Raw genomic sequence first — 21,142 nt, forward strand, 5'->3', positions numbered from 1 at the left:
AAAGTCTTTCATTAAAATCTTATTTAGGCCTTCTTAATGATTGGCAAAAGTATTCCATATACATTATATTGCACATTTTATTAGTGTATTATTATTGTTGATGCATCAATGTGTACTATTTCAGTGTTGTAACTGGCCGATGCTGTTCTTTAGTCGTGTTAAGCAGAAGTATAAAAGAAAGAAAAAACGACTGAATTTAACCACAGTGCTTGAGTAAATGAGTAGCATGTTATATGATCACACCATTGTATTTTGCTTTGTAAAAACTGACTGATAGTTTCTTAAAAAGATGGTCAAATTAAAGTCATGTGCATTTTTAGAGACATTTCAAGAGGTGGAGACAAGAGAAAACCAATTTTTTTATGGTTTATGATTTGATTTATAATCACAATGACATTATTTTATTGTAGTCCTCATCTAAAAGGCAAAATATACTAAGCATCACAAACAAAATACAAAGCTCAAAACAATAACAAAATCAGAACCATGTCCTGGGTTCATGTTAGTTATAATGTGAGACAATCTAGATAATTTAATGCAACATCTGATGTTTAAATGAAAGGTAGGATGTGGTAAGTTTTAGAAAACATATTTGTGAATATCATACATGTAAATATCCCGTGATTAGCTTCATAGAGGCGGGACTCTTATTATTGGTGAGCATGGTCATGCCCTTGCCCTCAAAGCACCGCTTTGTGCCCCTCTCATTGGGGTCCCTCTGCGCGATGCAGGTGGGGGCTCCGTCATCACCACATCCCCACACTCTCTCTGGCATGCTTCCAGTGTCACAAAGTTATTAGCATTGCCCTGGCAGCTTCCATACCAGAACGCAGTACATTTGCCTGTGCCAGAGTCAAAGTAGAAGCGGACCTTCCAAGTATCGCAGGGGCCCTCATCACGAGGCATGGAGCACACATTACCAGAGGGTTGAGGGGCAGAAGGTGGTGTGTGTTGCTTAGGGAAAAGGACAGAGAGAGAGAGAGATAAATTGTACTGTATAGCCAGTCAATTTACATATATACTGTATGTGTGTGCTGGTGTGTGTAGCAGGGACTATATAGGGTCAGTTCTTGTTTAAAAATGAGGTACAGTGACATGATTAAAATCACAATTTTCAAAACTTGCAACACATGCCAACATATCCAGATCCATATCACTAGACCCTCCCTGCTTAGTGAACGCCTATAGTTTCAAACTCAAAACTCTCTATTTGAACGTCAGGTGTTCTGTCATAAATGTGTAATAACCCTGATGGCTTTCTCAGACTTGCCAAAGCCTCTCCAGAGCCAAAGAATACCCTACACAACTATTTGTACATGGATGAGTAGGACTTTCCATAAAGACGAAACTTTTAATTTGTAAAATCAGTGAGGTGTCCCTTTAATAGATCCACATTATCACGGATGTGATTCCTACCACAGCTGTCAGGTACTCGGGACATCCAGCCCTTCCAAATCCTTTTTTTTAGAATGTAAATATGACTTGCTCTACATACCTGAAGGGTCTTCTGGAACATGGAGTACAAATCCTCTCATGGTGCTCTCATGTGCCCTTGGGTCCTGTAAACTTGGGACCACAAAATGTAAAGTACATTGGTTAAACACAAACAAGCACAGATAATCAAACCAAAGGAGTTGATTGGCTCAGATGCGGCTCACTTTGTGCCCTGGGACAGGGCTGTGAGTTGCATGTTTCCACAGAGAGAGGTTTGGTAGCTGTTCCACACTGGGCCTCTGGGAAGGGGTTCAAATCCGTATCAAAACAGCCCACTCTCCTCTCCCTCACACCACCACTGCAGCTTCTGGTGCACTGCAGAGACAAGACATAAGAGGGTAAATAATATGCAGAGAAAGGAAAGACAAAAGCTTTTTTTCTTCTTTTTTTCTTCTTTTTGTTTTGTTCAATTTCACCTACCAGTCCGTCGTCAGTCACATGCCAGGTGATGTGTGTGTAACAGGCAGGTCTGCGGCAGGCCTGGACAGAAGGGGGTCTTGCCAGTCCACTACAGGCATGGTCAGCCACACGTTCACCTCTCGACCCCACACAGTTCACCTCCCTCGTCTGCTGGCCTTCCCCACAAGTCACCGAGCACTGACCAGCAAAAGTGAACATTGAGTTATACACTTATTAGGATACATTTTTTGCATTTAACTTCTTCCTATTCTGTAGCCAGAAACAGTATGTCATTGCCTGTCTGTGTGATGGTCAAACGTGTGAGATACATACCACACTGAAGCTGGAGACACTGTACTCGGCAGCACATGGATTCATGTTGCAGGCCTGCTGGCTGTGTGGCCTCTGCAGGCGCCGGGTGATGCAGTGAGACTCTTCCACCACACGGGGGTTTGCTGGGTCCTGAACCCAACACTCCAAGCTGCGATACTGCATGCCTCCATCGCAGGAGGCAGAGCACTGGCCATAGACACCGGTTTTGTAGATGTATGTGAGTGTCTCCCGTGGGTGAGGAGCAACAGCAACGACAGCAGCAGAGTGTACGGAATTAGCATCTTCATCCAAGCCCATAAAATCTCCATGGACCAGTATCTGGAGAGAGAGAGAGAGAAATTATTGTCGATTCCACTGCGAATATATGAATATAAATAATAGCTACTAATTTGGAAAAATAGACAATGATATTTTACAGATACGAATAAGAGTTCTGAAAGTTTCTCATAATATTATGGATCCCAGTTGTGTTCCCACCCTGCAGATGCCGTCCACACAGATGTCAGTGCGGCCCACATAGCATGGCGTCCCATCCACCACTGCAGGTCTGTGTCTGTAGAAGAAGTTCTCTCCTCTTGGGACACAGCTCAATTCACATGGATTGGATGCTGCAGAAACACATAGTATATCGATCAAGAGATCTAAAATATCTGCACTGTGGTTTGACTGTGATGAACCAGGGTTTTTTCTAGAGCGCAATACAGAGAGTTAGAGAAAGAAGATAATCAAAGTTACTTACTGTGATGCGCCTCACTATTTATGTATATTGTGTGAAGGTAATTCTTATAATTAACAACTTGATGAACCCACCTCTGGTTATGGAGGCTACATATAACACCAATCTTTTTTTTAAAGTATCATTTCATAGACTCAGGTGGATGTTGGATACCTCCATAAAAAGGCACACATGTGCGGCTTTTGCTCTGAAAGTCTGTTCTGTCAAACTGGGAGCACTGCTCCTCCCTGAAGTCCCGGGATCCAACTGGACATTCCTGCCATTAAAACAAAATAATGGACTGTTGGCATATTTTAGGAAACATTAGTGTCGGTTATGGATGGGTGGAATTTATTAAGAGGCCAAAAAATAGGATGATTACTTGAGTATTACAGGTCCGGAAGGACTTAGAGGAGCCGATGCAGTCATGTCCTCCATCTGTCCTGTAAGAGACAGGAAAGAATGTCATTCACTTGCATCTCTCTTTCTTGTTGAATGCATTTGGCTTTATTTATGCAGATCATATGGTTCTCATTGCCACTCCCGTGCCACAGGTGCGGCTGCAGGTCCCATAGGCTCCAACCTCTCCCCAGTTGTCATGGGTTGGCCGTGTCAGCTGACAAAGAAAACAACGCAGCCTCTGGAACACATAGTGCTCTCTCACACGCCATATCATAGCCCACCACCAACCACTAACACACACTAACAGCACACTGGAGACACCGAAATACAAACTGGGACATTTAGCCACAAACCTTTCTCCTCGACGTCACACGAACCCTCTTTATGGCACACAAACAGCATTAATGCTGACACATGTGTCAGAGAGCATACATTTCTGGGGAGGGGGTTGTTGAGATTTTGGACATACTGCTAAGAGTTCTTTGCAATTTCCATCTGTACCAAAGTACTTATTGATGACATTAGCATTCAAATGTTATAACATTAATAGTGTTAAAGCTACTCACAGTGAAAGCAGGTACAGCCAGCAGCTGTAGGAGACCCAGGACTTGCAAGATGTTCATTTTCAAAAGAAGATGCACAACTACTGAGTGTGTGTGTGTGTGTGTGTGTGTGTTCTTAGGGTGGGCAGGAAAAAAAGAGACTGCAGAAGTCATAGTAAATAGTTTGTTGACATGCACAGGCCTGTCATAACTTGTGTTGAAGACAGAAGCTTGACGATATAGTGTGAAAGCGATGCACCCTTGTTAAGCTTATAATGTTCAAGTTTCATTTATAAAACTACGACAGAAAGGTTTTAATTCAACTTTATGAGTATTATTGAGGCTGTATGCATTTGAACATATTTACGGCACCAATAGTAACGATACATAGCCATGCATTTTATAAACTACTTTTCAGTGGATGCGGTTGTCAAATATAGACCTAAAAAGTATCCCTTGCACAATAGAAATGTTATATGTCATTTAAGAATCTCATTAAAACCCAGCATCTCACCCCACCTCCATGCCCATCCAAACCAAATTTTGACTCACACATCCAAATTCAAAACAACACACTCTCGATTTTTGTCTCCCTCCTCGAGGAGAAACAAAGTCTGTCCGTCACTTTCTTTGCCTCAGAGCTGCCGGTTCAGTTTCGGTGCTTGCGTCTCTTTGGCTTCGAAGGCACTCTTGGTGCTGAAGAGGTCTTCCATTGCATCCATGATCTCCTGCATCTCTCTGGACAACTCAGAGTAACCCTCCTTCAGCTCCTCTTGCTGCTGCTTCAGGTCCACCGCCGCATGCATCAGCTCAGTAGCGTGGTGGCTGCAGTGGCCCCGCAGCTGCTCCACGTCCGACAACAGCGCCTCCGTGCTCTTCAGCAGCTGCACGAGCCGGTCGGCGCTTACCTCGAACTCGGATGAGTCCGGAGTACAGACCTGGGGGTTGTCTGGAGCCTCAGCCTGGGCCTCAGACTCTGTGTCCTCCTTTGACGCCATCCTCCTGTTGTGGCAGCTCTCAGACACTTGATACTCCAGTCAGACTTCAGAGAAACAGATATCTGGAAGAAAAGGGAATACTTTAGCTGGCAATGACTGTAAAAGGTCAAAAGGTAGAAAGTATTCAAATGTTGAGAGAAAAGGCAGAGAAATGTCAAAACCTCCAACACCTCTTGTTTCTCTTAGTGTCACGGGAGTTCACAGGTAGGACCCAAACGCAAGACCACAGGAGACAGAAGTGAATGTTAAACAGGCTTTATTTATAGACAGGTGGGTGCAGGTGTGGAGCCCGTGGTCCGACACCCGAGTGGCAGATCGACAGTGTGATGTCCCGTGGCTCGACACTGGAGAGTTGACAGATCGACGGTGTGAGTCCCGTGGCTCGACACTGGAGGGCTGGTGAGTTGACGGCGTGAAGTCCCGTGGCTCGATACTGGAGTCGACAGAGTGTAATCCGTAGACCACAACGAGAGCAGAGCGGCGGAGCGCATCCACAAAACACAAGGAGGGCAGAGCGGCGAAGTGTAATCCACAGACACAAGGAGGGCAGAGGAGCGGAGTGTAATCCACAGACACAAGGCGGGCAGAGGAACCACGGGGTTTCAGCGGGAGAAGACGGTACGACCTGACACTCCCAGACTGCAGGACCAGAGTTTATATAGTGGCAGGCTACTCATTAAGGGGCCCTGAGTCTGGTGTGTCAGGCTGCAGGAGGTGATCAGCTTGAGTGTCCTCAGCCGTGCACGATTAAGGGTGCGGCCCTGGGAGGTGTCTGAAGGCAGAGGACAAACAGAGCACATGGCACACCACAACAGACAGGGGAATCCTGGATCCTGACACTTAGCTGACTTTAAGCTCCTTGCAGGGGGTGAAAAACGCACTTCTGACTAATCTCTGGTTGTGCACCTGCTCGTACAGTGTGTGTGTGTGTGTGTGTGTGTGTGTGTCTGTGTGTGTGTGTGTTTATCTGTCCAGGTGCCCTTTCACTGATATATGCTGTCCTGTAATCCATTTAGGGAAGTTATCCCGAGCAACACACACTACCCAGTCCAGAGCATTGCTGGCTGGGGTTGAGCGGCAGGCGGGACATCAGATTACGTGATTCTTCCTCCTCCGAGCCTATTCACTGCCATGGCTGTCTGAGTAGCGAGATTAACCCTCGTCTTCGTAAACTCATCTGCGGGTGGCCGTGACACGCACACACTCACACGCACATTATAATCTCTTTCCTATTTTTACATTTCAAGTGTCTGTAAATGAAGTGTTTAACGGTTACTGTTATTCACTTAGAAATGGTTTGCCAATGGTATAACAATGTTATTAAGGCTCATCTGCCTGAAATTTGAGTAAACTGTACTGATGCTCAAGAAATACCATCATAAATAACTGTTTTTTACTTTTTGCAGAAGATATAATTCAAAATATTTTATACAAAGACAGAGTATTAATGAGCATATTCTCTAACATCTCAAACAGCATATTGCAAAAGAGACTTCATCAGGCACCTCGTAGAATTAAACAGTGAAATGAGAAAGCGGTGACGAAAATCCATGTGTTTAAAAACAAGTCAAAGAGCCGGCAAAGGCACCAGCCCTTTAAATGGCCGTAGAGATAAGAAGTCAAAATGGTGACATCACCACCTTCAACTTCTTATCAAGACAAACCAACTGGCTCCCGGGGGCCAGTGTTAGGGGAAGACTACGCTCTAATACAGTGCTGTAAACATGAGTTATTATTCTGAATCAACATGAATCATAAACACACCCAGAGGAACATTTCAATAAAGTACCTGCAATTATAAACAAAGTTATTATTATTATAACTATATTATTGTAAAAGACAGACAGGACAATACCAATAATAGTTATTTTGTTGCCCCTTTAAGTAAGCAAAGGAAATTATATTTGTTTTACATGTTCCACAGGGTAAAACAATAGCTTCAATACCAACAAATGTGGTAAGGGATATCTGACTTTTTGATCATCCATATCAAAGCGTTAGCTCGACAACATGGTTAAACATGAGAATTGCAGAAGGAAGCAGAAGCATAAAGAGTCATCAGTCATCAGTATACTGATAGCAGTCGACACACAATCAGCACAACAGAGCGAGTTCAATGAAAAGCTGCAGATACTTGGATTCAGTAAAGTTGTAGACTATTGAACAGAAATACATTTGTTTTGCAGGTATAATAAGCATAACATGAGAAAAGAAACTCTTACTTGGTCCTGTGGTTAATTACTGTCAGCGTCCAAGATGTTTCAACAGCTTGAAGATCAGACAGTGTGTGTGAAGAAGGAATCCGCAGCGGCTCTGCCCTCCTTACAGCAACTATCTTCACTTACTGACGACGATCATGATGTTGCTGTTTTAGGCAGACTGCTGCTTATCAGCAGTTCACTCCGAACATTTAGTCGTGTGAGAGGAAGCACCTCGATAATAAATGTCCACTGAGGGGAACATGCTCCAGAAAAAAGGAATATAATCTGTATTGTTCAATTTCACATTGAATATGATGATTTGGAATTTAAATTGATCCCCAATGTAGTAACATTTCAACTCTTTATTCTTTTTGCTCAGTGTGTTTTCAAATTCAGTTCTCTGAGACACATCCGCAGACAGGACGCAGTTTTAAAAACATTCATTACGACGTCTGACAGCCCTCATCATCTCTGATCCTCCATGATGAGAAGTGCTTTAAAGAGATAACTTCAGTATTGATCAAGTATGTCGGAGAACTGAAATGGAATAGGATACAATACGTGCACGCTCACTTCAGCACTTGGGGTCAGCCAGCCCGTAATGCCTGCAGAGAGCTTTGCCACATCATAACCAGCTGAACTGTGAATGTGATGCATACATGAGTGTGTCGTTCTTCAAATGGTCATGGGAAATTGTGGCAAATCTTAAATTGGTGGAATTGAATCGAGTATAGGTTGTTATACGACTGCGTTACATAAACATCGATTGAAGCAAAATGGACTGTCAACAAACGATATGAATTAAAAGTACAGATAACTGTCAGTTAAAATTCACATCCATGTAAATATAAGTCAGTATTGTGTAGAATGCCATTCTGTTAAGATGAGCACCGCAATAAAAGTCAGTTTACAGTTTAATACAGTCGACAAGTTGCCACATGAATGAGGATTCGATTGTTTTCATTTTTTAATGTCTTCAGCTTGCAGAGTGTTCTCATCTGACACTGATCACTCAAAAGTGGACTCCGTTTTTGGTACTAATTTGAACGAATTGTCAGGAAGAAATGAAGCAAAGCTCTTGTATTTATTCATGATCTCCACGTGAGGGCAGTGTTGTTATTCTGAGTTGTCTGATTCTGATTTGAGCTCTTGTAGATGTTTAGGCTTCAATGTTCTTACGTGTATCATCATGTGTATTGCCTGCCTGTTTCATTTGTGAGTTCATGTGTAGGTGTTTGCCGAAGCTTAGCTTTTTGTGTGTTCTTGTGAATCCTACGAGAAGTGAGGCTTTCGTTTCAGTGAGCCCAAACACGTGCGACCATCTAAGTGCCAACATGTGTGTTCATGTGTGTGTTTCTGTGCATGTGAGTGCCGTGTGGGGGTTCAGGGGTATGGATTATTTCGCCCTGGGTCGTATTCAGAGAAGCCAGCCAAGCGTGAGGCGGAGAGGAGAAAGGGGGCATTGTTGTGGTCCAGATGAGTGTGATAGGTGCCTCAGAAAATAGATTCAGGGGGTTTAACAGAATCACACTTGCAACAACCGCCTCACCCCTCAGACTATGACCATGTTCAAACCCCTTTTACAATATAGGGATTAAATGTATCAATTCTCATGGTCTGGCATCTGTATGTGGTATATGTTGGCTGTAACGGATGGTTGTTACAGAGCAATGATGACCAAGGAAGTGTTGGATGAGAATAGACGATGAAACTTTTTTTAAAGTGTATTTTGTCTGGGCTGAAATAAAGCTTCATGACGAGGTTGTTCTTGTTTACTTGAAGCATCAGGTGGTTGAGGTTTTCAAATCAAGGTTGCAAAGATAGTACCAGGTCAGTCATCAGCTCAGGTCTCTGAAACCTTTCTTTCACTTATTCCATCCTACTGTGTGAAAAAAAACCTCAACTAAATAATCCCGTGAATGATATGGAAATGATATGGAAATGATTCGAAATGATTCGTCTCCACTGCCCTGTCCCTTTTCCTTATCTCTGTCTTTCTTTGTCTCGCACAATCTCCACCCAGACACCCAGTCGCAGCTGAAGAATAAGTGCACGGCAGTGTTTCCCCGCTATGATTTACTCACAAGTTAATGAGAGCATAAAAAGGCTCTCTGTCACTGAAGGAATCGGGGAGTTATGGGCCAGCGTCGTCTCGGCCCTCTGGACCCTTGGGGGACCAGGGGCTCGCCACGATGTCTTTACCCTCAGAACTGTTCATGGACACTATTGGGTGCACATGGGCCTGTTATTCATGGTTCTCCATCTGGTGCTGTGGGGGCGTTGTTGTCCATACTTAAGACATGGAGTTAAAGACGGAGTCTCTCTGCTGGGAGGTTCATCAGTGGAAACAGCGTGTGGTTGAACAAGGAACGTTAGGTGGTACGACTGGGTGTAGCATCATAAAATGTGCATTTATTGATGTAAAGTGCTTGAAACTGTTAAAGGTAATACCTGAAGATATGGGAAAGCTTGAAAAAAGATATGGAAGAACCCATACACAAGACACCTCTGATGACATGAAGACACATTTGTGTTTCTGGGCTGAATAAATAAATCTGACGTGACTTAACATGAAGGACACGGACATCATCGACTGCACCTGTATCCATCTGTATCCATCTTCATCCACATGATCATCTTTCCGATGAACACAAGACGCCACCATGACAGGCTGCATTTATACACTGTCTCATGTTTGGGATCGAGTACATGGTGGTATTTCCAATCTAGAATGATGAATATGCTGTGGGAAGCAATTTGAGAAATGCTTTGTTGATGAAAGTGATGGAACAAAACAAGCTGACCTTCAGAAGGGGGACAGTTTTGCCTTGAAGATTTGAGAGGAATTTCTATTTAAATTGTCCTTTACAGTTTCTTTTAAAATGTCAGTCACTCTGAATAAGAGTGACAGTTGAATCCCCTCAGGAGAACGAGTTAATGCCTTTTGAGATAATGTTGAAAAAGCATGCAAGATGCAGTTTTTTAAGTGAAAGAAAAACAGCTAAGCCGTGCTGCACCCAAAGCAATCAGATCTGGATCAGTTTCCTTGAGACGCAGCCTTTTTCTCGTAAATGGGTGGGATTCCTGGTTCCGTCCCTCCAGGGGAGTACAAGTGTATGAATAGCTAATGTTGCAACGAGACCTTTCATTTGGTGCCAGAGAATTTCCTCTCCACTGTCGCACAAACAATAACGTAAAGTCTACGTTGCTTGTTGGTCAGACAGCCAATAATCACAAAACAATCGTTGTCTGGAGTCAGACGGGAAGTTTAAATATTTCTTTCCAGATTCGTCTGGAAGAACAGGCCCAGAGTGTGGAAAGTGGTTGATTTATGTTATTGGCTGGTTATCTGTTGAAAGAAACTAAAGATGACTCATCGTACTGGTACGGCGTTGGTTCTGTTGTTTGGATGCTTTTTAACATACACTTAGTTCAGCCTATAAAACGGTGTCACCTGACCAGTGGGCACAAATCTGTGTGATCAAAGACCTTTGGAAGATAAGCAGTATGCTTTTCAAATGACAGGGATGTCATTTAAGGCGGTATGCATCCATTTGTCCTTCTCGTGATTCGTGTGCATGATGAATGTCCAGCGTGTCCGTCAAGTGAAGCATTTCGCCCCGTTCATGACACATATGACATCGATCTGCTCACCAGCCCAGAGCACTCCATTGTTGAGTCGTCCGTTGCACCTGATGTGCGATGCCGGCCAGCGCTGCACTCCCTTAACAGAGCTTTAATTGTTTTATACCCCCTCCACATTCTTGGGCTTGCAGTTTCACCTCAGCCCACACTCTCTCACACACACACACACACACACACACACACACACACACACACACACACACACACACGTGTCCATAAACACACAGATTGAAGCAACACTCATCAGACGTTACTTTTTTCTTTCCAATAAATTTCTACGCTTGGCTAGCAGCACTAATAAATACAAGTGTGTGGGAATGTGGCCTTCTTAGGAATTGCTGGTCCTAAAGTGAAACCACATTTTGTCCAAGCAGAGTTGCGTAAACAGGGTAGTTTGAGAAACATTTCAGGGAAATCAATGAATCATAGGTCTACAGTGCAATATACAGTTTATTTTAGGTTGCTTTTGTTACTTAAAAAAGATTTAACACATTTTGAAATGACCCGTTCGCTCTCCAATAACAGAGGTTTCCACTATTGTTGTCTTGTGATCCCTTCAAGGGGAACTCCATCCATTTTAAACATCAGTTTGTTGACATGGATGTGACACATGATGAAGTGACGTCTCTCAAGTCGGCGTTGGTTGAGGCTGACAACGATGCCTCTACCTCTATGTATCGTAGGATCTGCCTTGTTTTTCTTTTTGGATATTTCCTGCTGCAGCTGCCAGGACCTCATTTACTCTTATTCAGGGCTGGGAAACAGGTTTTAGACACCAGGGAAATCTGGTGTGCCTCTGCTTCTCTCACAGCTAATTAGTGTGTGCACTAATTGCATTGCTAACTTTAGCAAAGCGACAGCCTAGTTCCATCTGTCCGCTATCTATAAAGTAGGCAGGGAGATGGAGTAGAGTGCTGGTGACATCCAAGATCCTTTTCGAATCTTCGAGTGAGAACTTTTATCTCGGGAGCCTGTAAGTTGCTCCGGCCCGGTTCAAATGATCTTCCGGCCATTTGGCAAAACACTAAAGGAGACTGAGACCTTTTGCAACTTACCACAGTCATGCATCTGGTTTACTGAGACTCAACATCAAAGTTTCCAAATATAGTGTTGTGTCTTGGAACATGGAGACAAACTAAATTCTTTGCCAAACAAGCTGCTCCGAGCATCCATCAGACTGGTAGATCTCTAATGTATTAAAGGAACTGTTCCCCTTCTAGATAGCCCACCATTTTCACATCAGTCTTCACGCTAAGCTAAGCTAAGCTAAGCTAATTGCTTGCTTCCTCTAGTTTCATATTGATTATACAGACATGAGGGTGGATTCCTCTGATGCATTACTTGGTGTAACGGTTGCTTATTGTGACGACTGAAAGGTTCGGTTTGCCAAAATGACTGAACCTTCAGCGGTATTTAGCCATGTGGGTAGTTTGGGTTTTATGTGCCCAAGTCCATCTCTGAGATGTCTGCCTCCACTCCAATTCAATACATCATAATGACGTGTATCACATTAAACTCTGCGTATCGATTTCTTTGGAAAAGATAGTCCCTTTTGCAGGTGACAGATGTTGTCATTGCTCTGAGGGAGGCAGAAACATCTGTGATTTTGGTGCTTTTAAGGTCTGCTCCTAAAATGATGTCTTTGCTAAGTTGTGTTCTGATGTTTTGTAGATTTTCCTAACTGTGCAGACTTACAGCAGCTGCTGCTCAAACGATTGCAGACTCCTATAGGCAAATCAGGGAAACATTGCTCTGTCACCAAGTGAGATTGAAAGATTTCACACACATTCTCACTTTCGCAGCTTGATAATAATGCCCCTTGTTTAAAGCTTGGAACCATGCTCTCTTTGTGGCTGTCAGACGAAACTGAAGTTTGTGTGAGGTGAGCCAGAGGCTCTTGTGGTTTGGTGACCTAGACTTCCACTGATGAGGAAAACAGACACCCACTTCCAACAGACCCCCCCCACCTGCCACACGCCTTCCTGCGGTTGAGGTTCGGCAGGAGGATGAGACTCAAATATGATATGCAACGCAACTAACACGTAACAAACGACCGGAGAGAGAAAAGTGAAGATTATGAGGGATGGATTTAAAGGCAAGGTTTGTGGATAGCAGTGGATCAGGTTTCTGGGAAACTGAGTTGAGGGTTATACGGGGGGTGACTACAGAGGAGATGGGCCACAGTGGGACTTGACGTCTAACTTACTTGTTAAAGTGAACATGTAAACGTATTAGTCAGTCCGTGGCACCTGGTCTAGAAATGCTGCTGTTGTACAGTGATCCACAGAGAAAAAGGGAGAGAAATCTTAACCTCAATGTCCAGTTTGTGATATATATTGGGTTGCATTCGGTTGCAATTTATTATTATCACATATCCAGCAGTTAGGATCTGTGCCACCCCAAACAATGAGCAAATAGAGCCCATGTCAACAACAAACAAATGGATGTAGGAGCAAGCAAAGTGAGAAAAGAAAGGAAACTCATCATGTCCCAAAATGTTGTAATGAAATCTGAAATAAAATGAGTTTGGTTTTGGGTTACTCCGCTGTTTCTGTGATATATTTACAGCTAAAACTTGTCTCAAATATGAACTCCTCATTCATTATAATTTTAGTTAGTGCCTATTCAGCTTTTCATTGCAATCATTAAACTGATTGAACAACATTGAGTTGTGTGAAGGAGTCCCCATGACTATCCAGATTACGTCATTATTTCTGGACAACTTGACACCAGGTGGTGATGTAATAAAACAATCTGTTAAAAATAGGAAGAAAAGGGCCGGGACACAATGACATAATGAAGAGAGATGTTCTTTGAAGAAGTTCAAACATCAATAGATTGTGAGGCTCCAGGTGTGTCTGTGCTTCTCTTACACTCGTTCCGTTTACACAACACCTCGCGTCATGTTTAACATCTTCACAGGGATGTTAAATGTATCATCCGATCTTGTGCCATTGTTGGATGTATAAACGTACATGCAGGCTCTACTGGCCCATAAAAAAGGAGAGACTGTACGAAGTGGATTTATGAAATCTGCCCTCAACATAATCTTATCGTCCTCCTGATGAATAACACTCATTTTGTCATCAGATGCAGTTCATGCTGGCACCTGTCAACCAGCTTGAATGTCCACCTTCATTATTTAGATTCTTTCAGCTGAGCCGAAAAAGAAAAGAGTTTCATTTAATTCATTCAGTTAATCAGTGAACTCGGTCGAATAATAAGTGTGAACTTGTGTTTTCTGAGGATTATATATGAGCCTGTGCCTGTGATGACAGACGCACGGTAGTTTCTTCCAGTGCAGATTAGATTACCAACACGATGCCTCTCTGTCTCACTGAGTGTGAAATACACACAGGATGTGAGACTGGTTCAAGCGTCACACAGAATTAATATAATTAGCTGATTTTTGTCAAAATGTAAATGTTTCTATCCATGAGGCTCTAGTTTAGACAAAAGGACAAAGAGCTCGTTTAACGAGACGTGTTGAGGAGAAAAGCAACAAAAAAAAAATCACTGTGTTCGAAAAAGATAAAGTAATATGAAGCTGAAACTGCCGTATGAGAATGGTGCAGAGTGGCGGCCTGAGCTAGCCAGTGGGGCACACTCACATGCACTAACATGCACTAAAAGCACACATTCTTGCATAAGGAAGGTTTACTTTGCTATATTTTGAGGAAATGCCTCTGATTATATTATATTTCTGCTGAAAGCAACATGTATTGTAAAAACAAACATTTATAATAAATAAGTAAATAAAATAGGGTATGCACTTTTTAAAAATCACTGGAATACTTGGTGTCTCATAACAGCAACAACACAATAACTATTTCTAAAATATCTCAGTATATTTAACATCTCACTTGTGAAGCCCCCACTATTTTCCCAGCACATCAGCAGACACAAAGCGGGTGCCACATGGGCAGTGATCAGAGACAGCATTACACACCCTCTGAGGCATTTCCTGTGGCGTTTCCTGCTTTCTTCACGACTTCATGCTAATGTCCATTAATCCTGGCAAACTCTCGGCAGCTCTTTCTGTCTCAGGGTCTGATATCACAAAGGCTCTCTCTCTCTCTCTCTCTCTCACTCTCACAGTCGTCGCTCTGAACTGAAAGCAGCAGACCGGGGCTCCCAGATTTTCACAGCCGATGGTGGAGATACGCTTTCTAATGAGTGTAGGTGTACAGATGCGTGTGTGTGTGCATGTATGAGAGGTAAAACATATACCTGCCATGTCTACAGCTCAGCCCGAGGGGGGAAATCTGTCTCGTAAAACTGTAAAACTGATGCAGTACAAAATCGGTGACAAAAACATTTGTAAGTGAGTGCCAATCCGGATGCATTGAGGTTGAAGACATGGGGGCATGAGCTTTAAGCATAGCGTTTGAACCCGAATTGCATTTTTTTTCCTGTATTGTTGTGACTGCCAGGCTGTGTTAAAGAGGTTTTTTTTTCCAAACCGACATTGTGTGCCATCTACTCATCTTCCCCGTGCCCAGTTTCAGTCAAGCCAATTATGATTATTTTATTATGGCTGCCCTCATCTTTTTCTCAGTTACAGCCTTTGTTTGCCGTAGAGTAAAAATCTCTATTCCTATTTTTGGCTCGTCATCTGTCATCATAAACACCAGACATTGTTTGTCTCTGGCGTGACTCAACTCATCGGCAGTCCTCCATATCTCCTCTTCAGTCTGCAACAGATGAGTTCGCCATACAGTATTACACAAGCCAGCGGAGTCACACACTAATAAAGTGATCGAAACTACAAAACCAGGCCCACACACCTCTCTCTCTCTCTCTTTCCCTCATGGATTTGATTGTTTTAAAGGTGTATTTTGTGGTTGATTCGGGTCCTCGGTGGAGTGTTGTGTGCCCCAGGGCTGACCAAGGATGAAGACGTAACACTCGGTGTTACAATAATACTTGCACATTCCTGTGTTGGTATATTAAAACAAGGGCTCCTGTTCTCAATGTTTTATTTTGTAAATGCAGGGACTTAAAAGCATATTACTAGCACATGAAATAGTTTTTTCTTTTGGTGGTAACCCACTGCTTCATTGCCCAACTTGCTAATTTCACAGCAGTTTAGGTATATGATGTAATGTGTGCTGTCATTTTACTTCCTGTTGTACAACTTGAAAATGTAAGTGATTTTCTTCTGGTCTTATGCATGTAGCTATTCAGCAAGCTAAGAACACTTCAAATAAAAGTTTCTGACAACATTTGATGCCAAAAAAGCTTGTTGGACTAAAGGCCGGCCTAATTGTTAGAATACATTTGTATAGTAACAAAGAAACTGGATTCAAAAAGAGTTCACAAGAAATGAAAAGTTACAGATACAGATAGCGGGTACAGATAGCAGACAAACACAATGATCACAAATCATCTTTTGCAAAAACAACTGTGAAAAAGAAAGAGTTCCTACAGATAATGCCAACAAAAGCCTTTGAGAAGGTGAAGAAACAGTGGATGAAACTACAGATATGACTGTATATCTGTAGAATTCACAATGTCAGTTCAATTGTAATTGCTGTGGACCTGTACCGTAGAAGATATGGCAGCAAGTGCTGCAAACACTATGTTTCGAAAAGGCAGCGAGTACAAATAGACGATTCTGGCTGGAAATGGCACAAGAAGTCACGTGCGCACGTTATCAGACATGCATAAACATCGTTAACTGCAGGAAATATCTTTTTTGAGGTCAGGAAGTCATTTTGTGCGTCTCACAGCCCAAGTCATCTGAGACAAATGCCTGTTTTGAACAGCACACTATCTCCTGATGGTACAAAGTGCTGCTTACAACAGGACACTCATTTTATGAGAATCTCCTTTATTTTGGAAAACTACACAGAATAGCAGGATGCTCAAAAGTGGAATTAATCATCAAATGATTAAAGTTGCACCAGAGTTTAGGCCATACACTTTATTAACTGATTACAATATAGTTCAGTTAAGTGCACCTCCAGTATAGCAGTTTCTTTTCAGGCTATCTAAGGTTCATGGTACCTTCTCACTTGAACTCAAAACTATTTGGAGGACTTAACTGAAAATGGTCAGGCATGCCTATACACGTACGGGAAAGAAACAGTTGTTATCCAATTATAATTTCTGTCAGTGGAGGACCAGACACTGACATGTTAAGAGGACAGCACCGCTAACAGACAGCTTTGGCATTGTTTGTCTGTTCGGCTGCTACCTGAGGGGAAATCCTTACCACTTTCGGGATTTTAGCGGTTTCGGTTGACAATGAAGTCATCTTGCTGTGAGAAAGATGATATTGTGTGGCAAGGCTGCAGGGCCAAGCCTATCCCCTGTGGGAAAATAATTTCGGCCTCGACCTCACCCGTGCAAAAGATATTACTCACCAGCCGGCAGACCGATAAGTCACAAACACAAACTTTAAACTCTGTTGACATCCACTTTATTTGAGTATATCTCAAGAAAATAAGACAACAGTGAAGTGTGGAGTCCATAGGAAGGAGAGGCGAGATATGAGGAATAGGTACAGGACTGTTCCTCACAATGACCCAGTTTCAATTCAGTGATCACAGACACAATCTGCCCCTACGCTGCGTTTCTGTACCCTAACAAACCTATAAATAAGGACGAAAGGACTTTTGGGTTTCCTTTACATTCTGCATGCAGGGAGGTTACTGGAAGCCAGTTACTGTCTGCGTGACAAAAACTGTTGTCCAAGGTTTCACGTTTAAAGCAACATGATCCCTGCAGAGAGGTGTCTGATATGTCAGTGAAGACAGCATGTTTGTACTGTATTTTATTATCCAAGGGTAGAGTATTAGCAAGCACACTATTTCCATGCAGTACTTACACGGACAGATATACCTGTGAGATACAACATGATTCAGAGTGGTTTTTAAGAGTCAAATGACGGACATGCAGTCAAGTTTATATAATCTCTAAATTATAATTGCCATAGAGGGCACATAATTAGATCTGATTGAAGAAGCCGCTGCCTCATCGAGAAGACATCAGTCATATAAAAGTAAGGAAACTATATCGAAATAAAGGCAGGATAAGGATTTAAGTAAAAAAAAAAATCACACCTGGGAATGTAATTTGGATTATTGGTCACTACAGGTCTCCATTATTATTTTAGTTGATATGAAGAGATTATATAAATAACTGCTTTGCACAGAATGTTCCCCAAAACGAAAACAATTTGACCTCAGCTACTGCCTGTAAATCCTACAAGGACCTTCAGGGCTGGTTCACAAAGGTTACTGAGAACCCCTTAAGTCATCTGTTGGAGAGAACATTAAACTGTGATGTTGAAAGCATAAAACAACACGTTATGGGCCCAGTGTGGCAGCTCTGGTTAAAACAGGATCTGTGTTTTGCTGCCCAATTCAGCTCAAATCTCATGTGTTGTTTGTTGGCTTCACAAAACATTGAGATTGGCAGAGAGAATTCCTCAAACACCTGTATCTTTTAGGGTTTGCTGCATGTGTTTGTACTTGTTTTCCACCACTGGGATTCTGCAGCATTTATGGGAACAATGATGTATGGCTAAATAAGTATGCTATTGAGAAATATTGCACTTGATTGAAGTCATCAGACAAAAGACCACAAAATGTGTATTGAATACATTTATTTTTGTATTATTTATAGATTGAATTTAAGGATCAATGCCAAAAACCTGCACTGTCTCCACCCCATATCAAGTGTAGTGACATTACAAACCAAGTGAATATTAAATATTGCACCATTAAGAGCCAATTTATTCATTCAACTTTTAATATTTTTCTAATCGTGCAATTGCAGTTTGTCATCTTTAAATCACTTTGAATTGCACCAACCTGATGCTAAATGAAGTTCGAATGAAGATTAGATTGATTGATTAGGTTCATTTATGATTGGGTTAAAAAAAAAAAAAAGAGGACTATCTGGACCTAAAATTACATTTGTAGCAATTACTGCGCCTCTGAGGGCAACTTTGGACCACTCCCATCAGGTGAGCCGCCCGTTAGTGATGACGCAACGCAACAGGAACCTGTGCAATGTGATTGAGGGGTTTTTTTTAGCACCGGACAAACGAAGACACCGTGTTCGAGCTGGCAAAGTTGCCAAGTGGGTCAACGTGAAAGCAGTTGAGTGCGCAGCAAAAGGAGAACTTTTAGCCGCTGTCAATCAAGAACAACTTGTCTCCAGCAGCAGCAGCAGCAGCAGCAGCGGGCCGACGACTTGCTCATTTAGCGGTCTGCAACGACGTCTTCGAAGACAAAGAGTGAGTGACAACGCTTCTAATGTCGAGCCCCTTCTCCGCGTGCAATGAATCGACCCACTGGCATAGTTCAAACACGCGCCCCCCCCCCCCAATTGTTTTCAATGCGACAGGTGTGCTTGTCGTGGTGCGTGTGAGCAGCATGCAGGCCAGACTGCACGAGAGCGATAACTGCTGACAGATGAATGCGGGTAGAAGATAACGGAGGTATTGATGGTGCAGCAGGTCGCATAACAGGGAGAGCTAATGAAGGCCAGGGGACACTGCAATTCACTCTGGACTATGAGACGGAAAGTGTGTGACGGCCGGAAGGAACAAGAAGTTCTGCTGTCAGTAGAGGTATGGGCTGTATTTTACATAACTGGGGCAACATCTTTCAAAAGACCAGCCACAGATTGATCTTGTTTTTTTGGACACGGTGATTGACAGTTTTAAATCATTTTTTTTATTTTTTTATTTTTATTGCTTTGGACAGACTTCAGGCTGTTATGTAACAACAGCAGATGGAGAAAGAAGGTAGAACTGAACAGGTTTCTTTGGCATCAACAGTCGATTTTCACACTTGAGTCTTCAGAAGTGATGATTAATGCCAAACATCACCTTCAGGTTTTGTGTCTATGACGAGGTCCTGTTGCCACCATCACATCCTCTCCTGCTGTTGCACACTGAATTAAAGGAATAGTTTGAAACGTTGGGAATTAAGCTCATTCCTTGCAGAGAGTTAGATGAGAAGAACGACACCACTCTCGTGTCTGTGCATTCAATTACGCTATTATATAAACAAATGATTAGGTCATCTTTCAGTGACAGGCTAAGCTGTGTGTGTGTGTGAACTCTGCTTCATCACTGACCAGTATGAAGAAGTTTGTTGCATCGCAGTTTCCTTCGTCACAGTTGGAGAAGGACGGCAGGTGTTCTTCCCACTTCTAAATCTCGTGGGAATGTAATCTGAGATTGGACGACCTTAGCGCCTTCACCCCCCCCCCCCCCCCGGTGTGCCACCCTGTAACGTTAAACCCAGGACAGCCCAGACTCTCCTCTCATCATGTCCCGTCAGTAGTTCGGTCCTGGTGATTTACTGTCTTCCGCTTGTCTTCTCGTGACATTGTGGCTCTGGGTTTATAGAGCAGCAAGTGGCTGGAGGAGCTTCTCTTTTTGGTGCCACATTCATGTTACCGCCCTCGGGATGATGAAGTGTACTGACTTTGATGACGTCGTTAGGTCAGAATTTAAATTTCTCCAACACTTTGGTTTATGACCAAATACCTGCAAAACGAATGGCCTCGGCCTCAGCTGTGCTTTGTGTTTAGTGGCAAATGTTAGCATGCTAACATTAAACTAAGATAAGTGAACATGTTAAACATTATACCTGCAGCATTAGAGCTGAACCATTTCAAATACAATATCTTAATTTTGTGACCGATGCTCTAATATGATTTGCGAAATTAGAGGAAATGAGCATTTTTACATCATTATTATCAATTTCATTGAAAAACATGTTTTTTTTCATTTTTATTTTATTTTTTTTACATGAAATTGCAGGGTAAACACAGGTGTAATTAATCAAATGAATTATCGTCCTGTTCTATTTAGTGTGTTACAGCCATTCCAGTGAGCCAACACCAGGGCCCTGGCCAACCTGAATGGAACAGGGCCAGAATCAATGTCATTAATTACACCTGTGTTCACCCTGACATGGCTGCTGTGAAAAGGGATGATTGAGCCTCCTGCGGTAATATAACCAAAGATCTTTCCATGTTCTTTCTGTGGAAACTCAGAGGTGAGATGTTGTTGTTCCTCAAACAGACATTTTTGTAGCTCTACTGTTCTCATCTTTGTCACACGGAAACAAAACCGTAGTAGTGACGGCTGGTCACGTTTATGATGAGCTTCAGCTGTCCGGTAGCTTTCTCTCGCTCTCTGTCTCCCTGAGTGGTCTTTGAGACGGAAGGCTCCACAGGGTGTCTTTGGTCCCGCGCTGTATCACATTTCTCTCCCTTGAAGATGATCTTCAATCACTCCGCAACTTGCCCTATTTTATATTGAAGTGTCGGTGAGCTGTGTGCAACGGTACAGCACTTTTTGTTTGATGGCGATGGTTTATAGGAAGAACAGTTAAGTGTGTGTGTGTGTGTGTGTGTGTGTGTGTGTGTGTGTGTGTATACGTG

General features: G+C 42.7%; 1 protein-coding gene across 5 annotated transcripts; it reads right to left on the reverse strand.

Annotated features, from left to right (window-relative positions):
- Positions 1-374: 374 nt before the first annotated feature.
- Positions 375-7,225, reverse strand: paplnb (papilin b, proteoglycan-like sulfated glycoprotein). Of its 5 annotated transcripts, none has more exons than XM_079291456.1 (10): positions 7,106-7,225; positions 3,910-4,945; positions 3,324-3,384; positions 3,116-3,218; positions 2,704-2,834; positions 2,227-2,544; positions 1,915-2,091; positions 1,659-1,809; positions 1,496-1,566; positions 375-954 (listed from the first exon to the last, which is right to left on the reverse strand). In XM_079291456.1, the coding sequence occupies exons 6-9, from the start codon at positions 2,521-2,523 to the stop codon at positions 1,532-1,534; spliced, it is 660 nt and encodes a 219-aa protein (XP_079147582.1). In that variant the 5' UTR covers positions 2,524-2,544; positions 2,704-2,834; positions 3,116-3,218; positions 3,324-3,384; positions 3,910-4,945; positions 7,106-7,225; the 3' UTR covers positions 375-954; positions 1,496-1,531. The 5 variants fall into 5 exon arrangements, with proteins under 5 accessions (XP_079147582.1, XP_079147581.1, XP_079147579.1 ...); XM_079291455.1 differs by adding an exon at positions 5,045-5,655 and having other exon boundaries at positions 3,324-4,945; positions 7,106-7,203; XM_079291453.1 differs by having other exon boundaries at positions 3,324-4,945.
- Between the last annotated feature and the right edge of the window lie 13,917 nt (positions 7,226-21,142).

The sequence above is a fragment of the Melanostigma gelatinosum genome (assembly GCF_949748355.1).
Source record: "Melanostigma gelatinosum genome assembly, chromosome: 19".
In the NCBI taxonomy this organism is placed as follows: Eukaryota; Metazoa; Chordata; class Actinopteri; order Perciformes; family Zoarcidae; genus Melanostigma; species Melanostigma gelatinosum.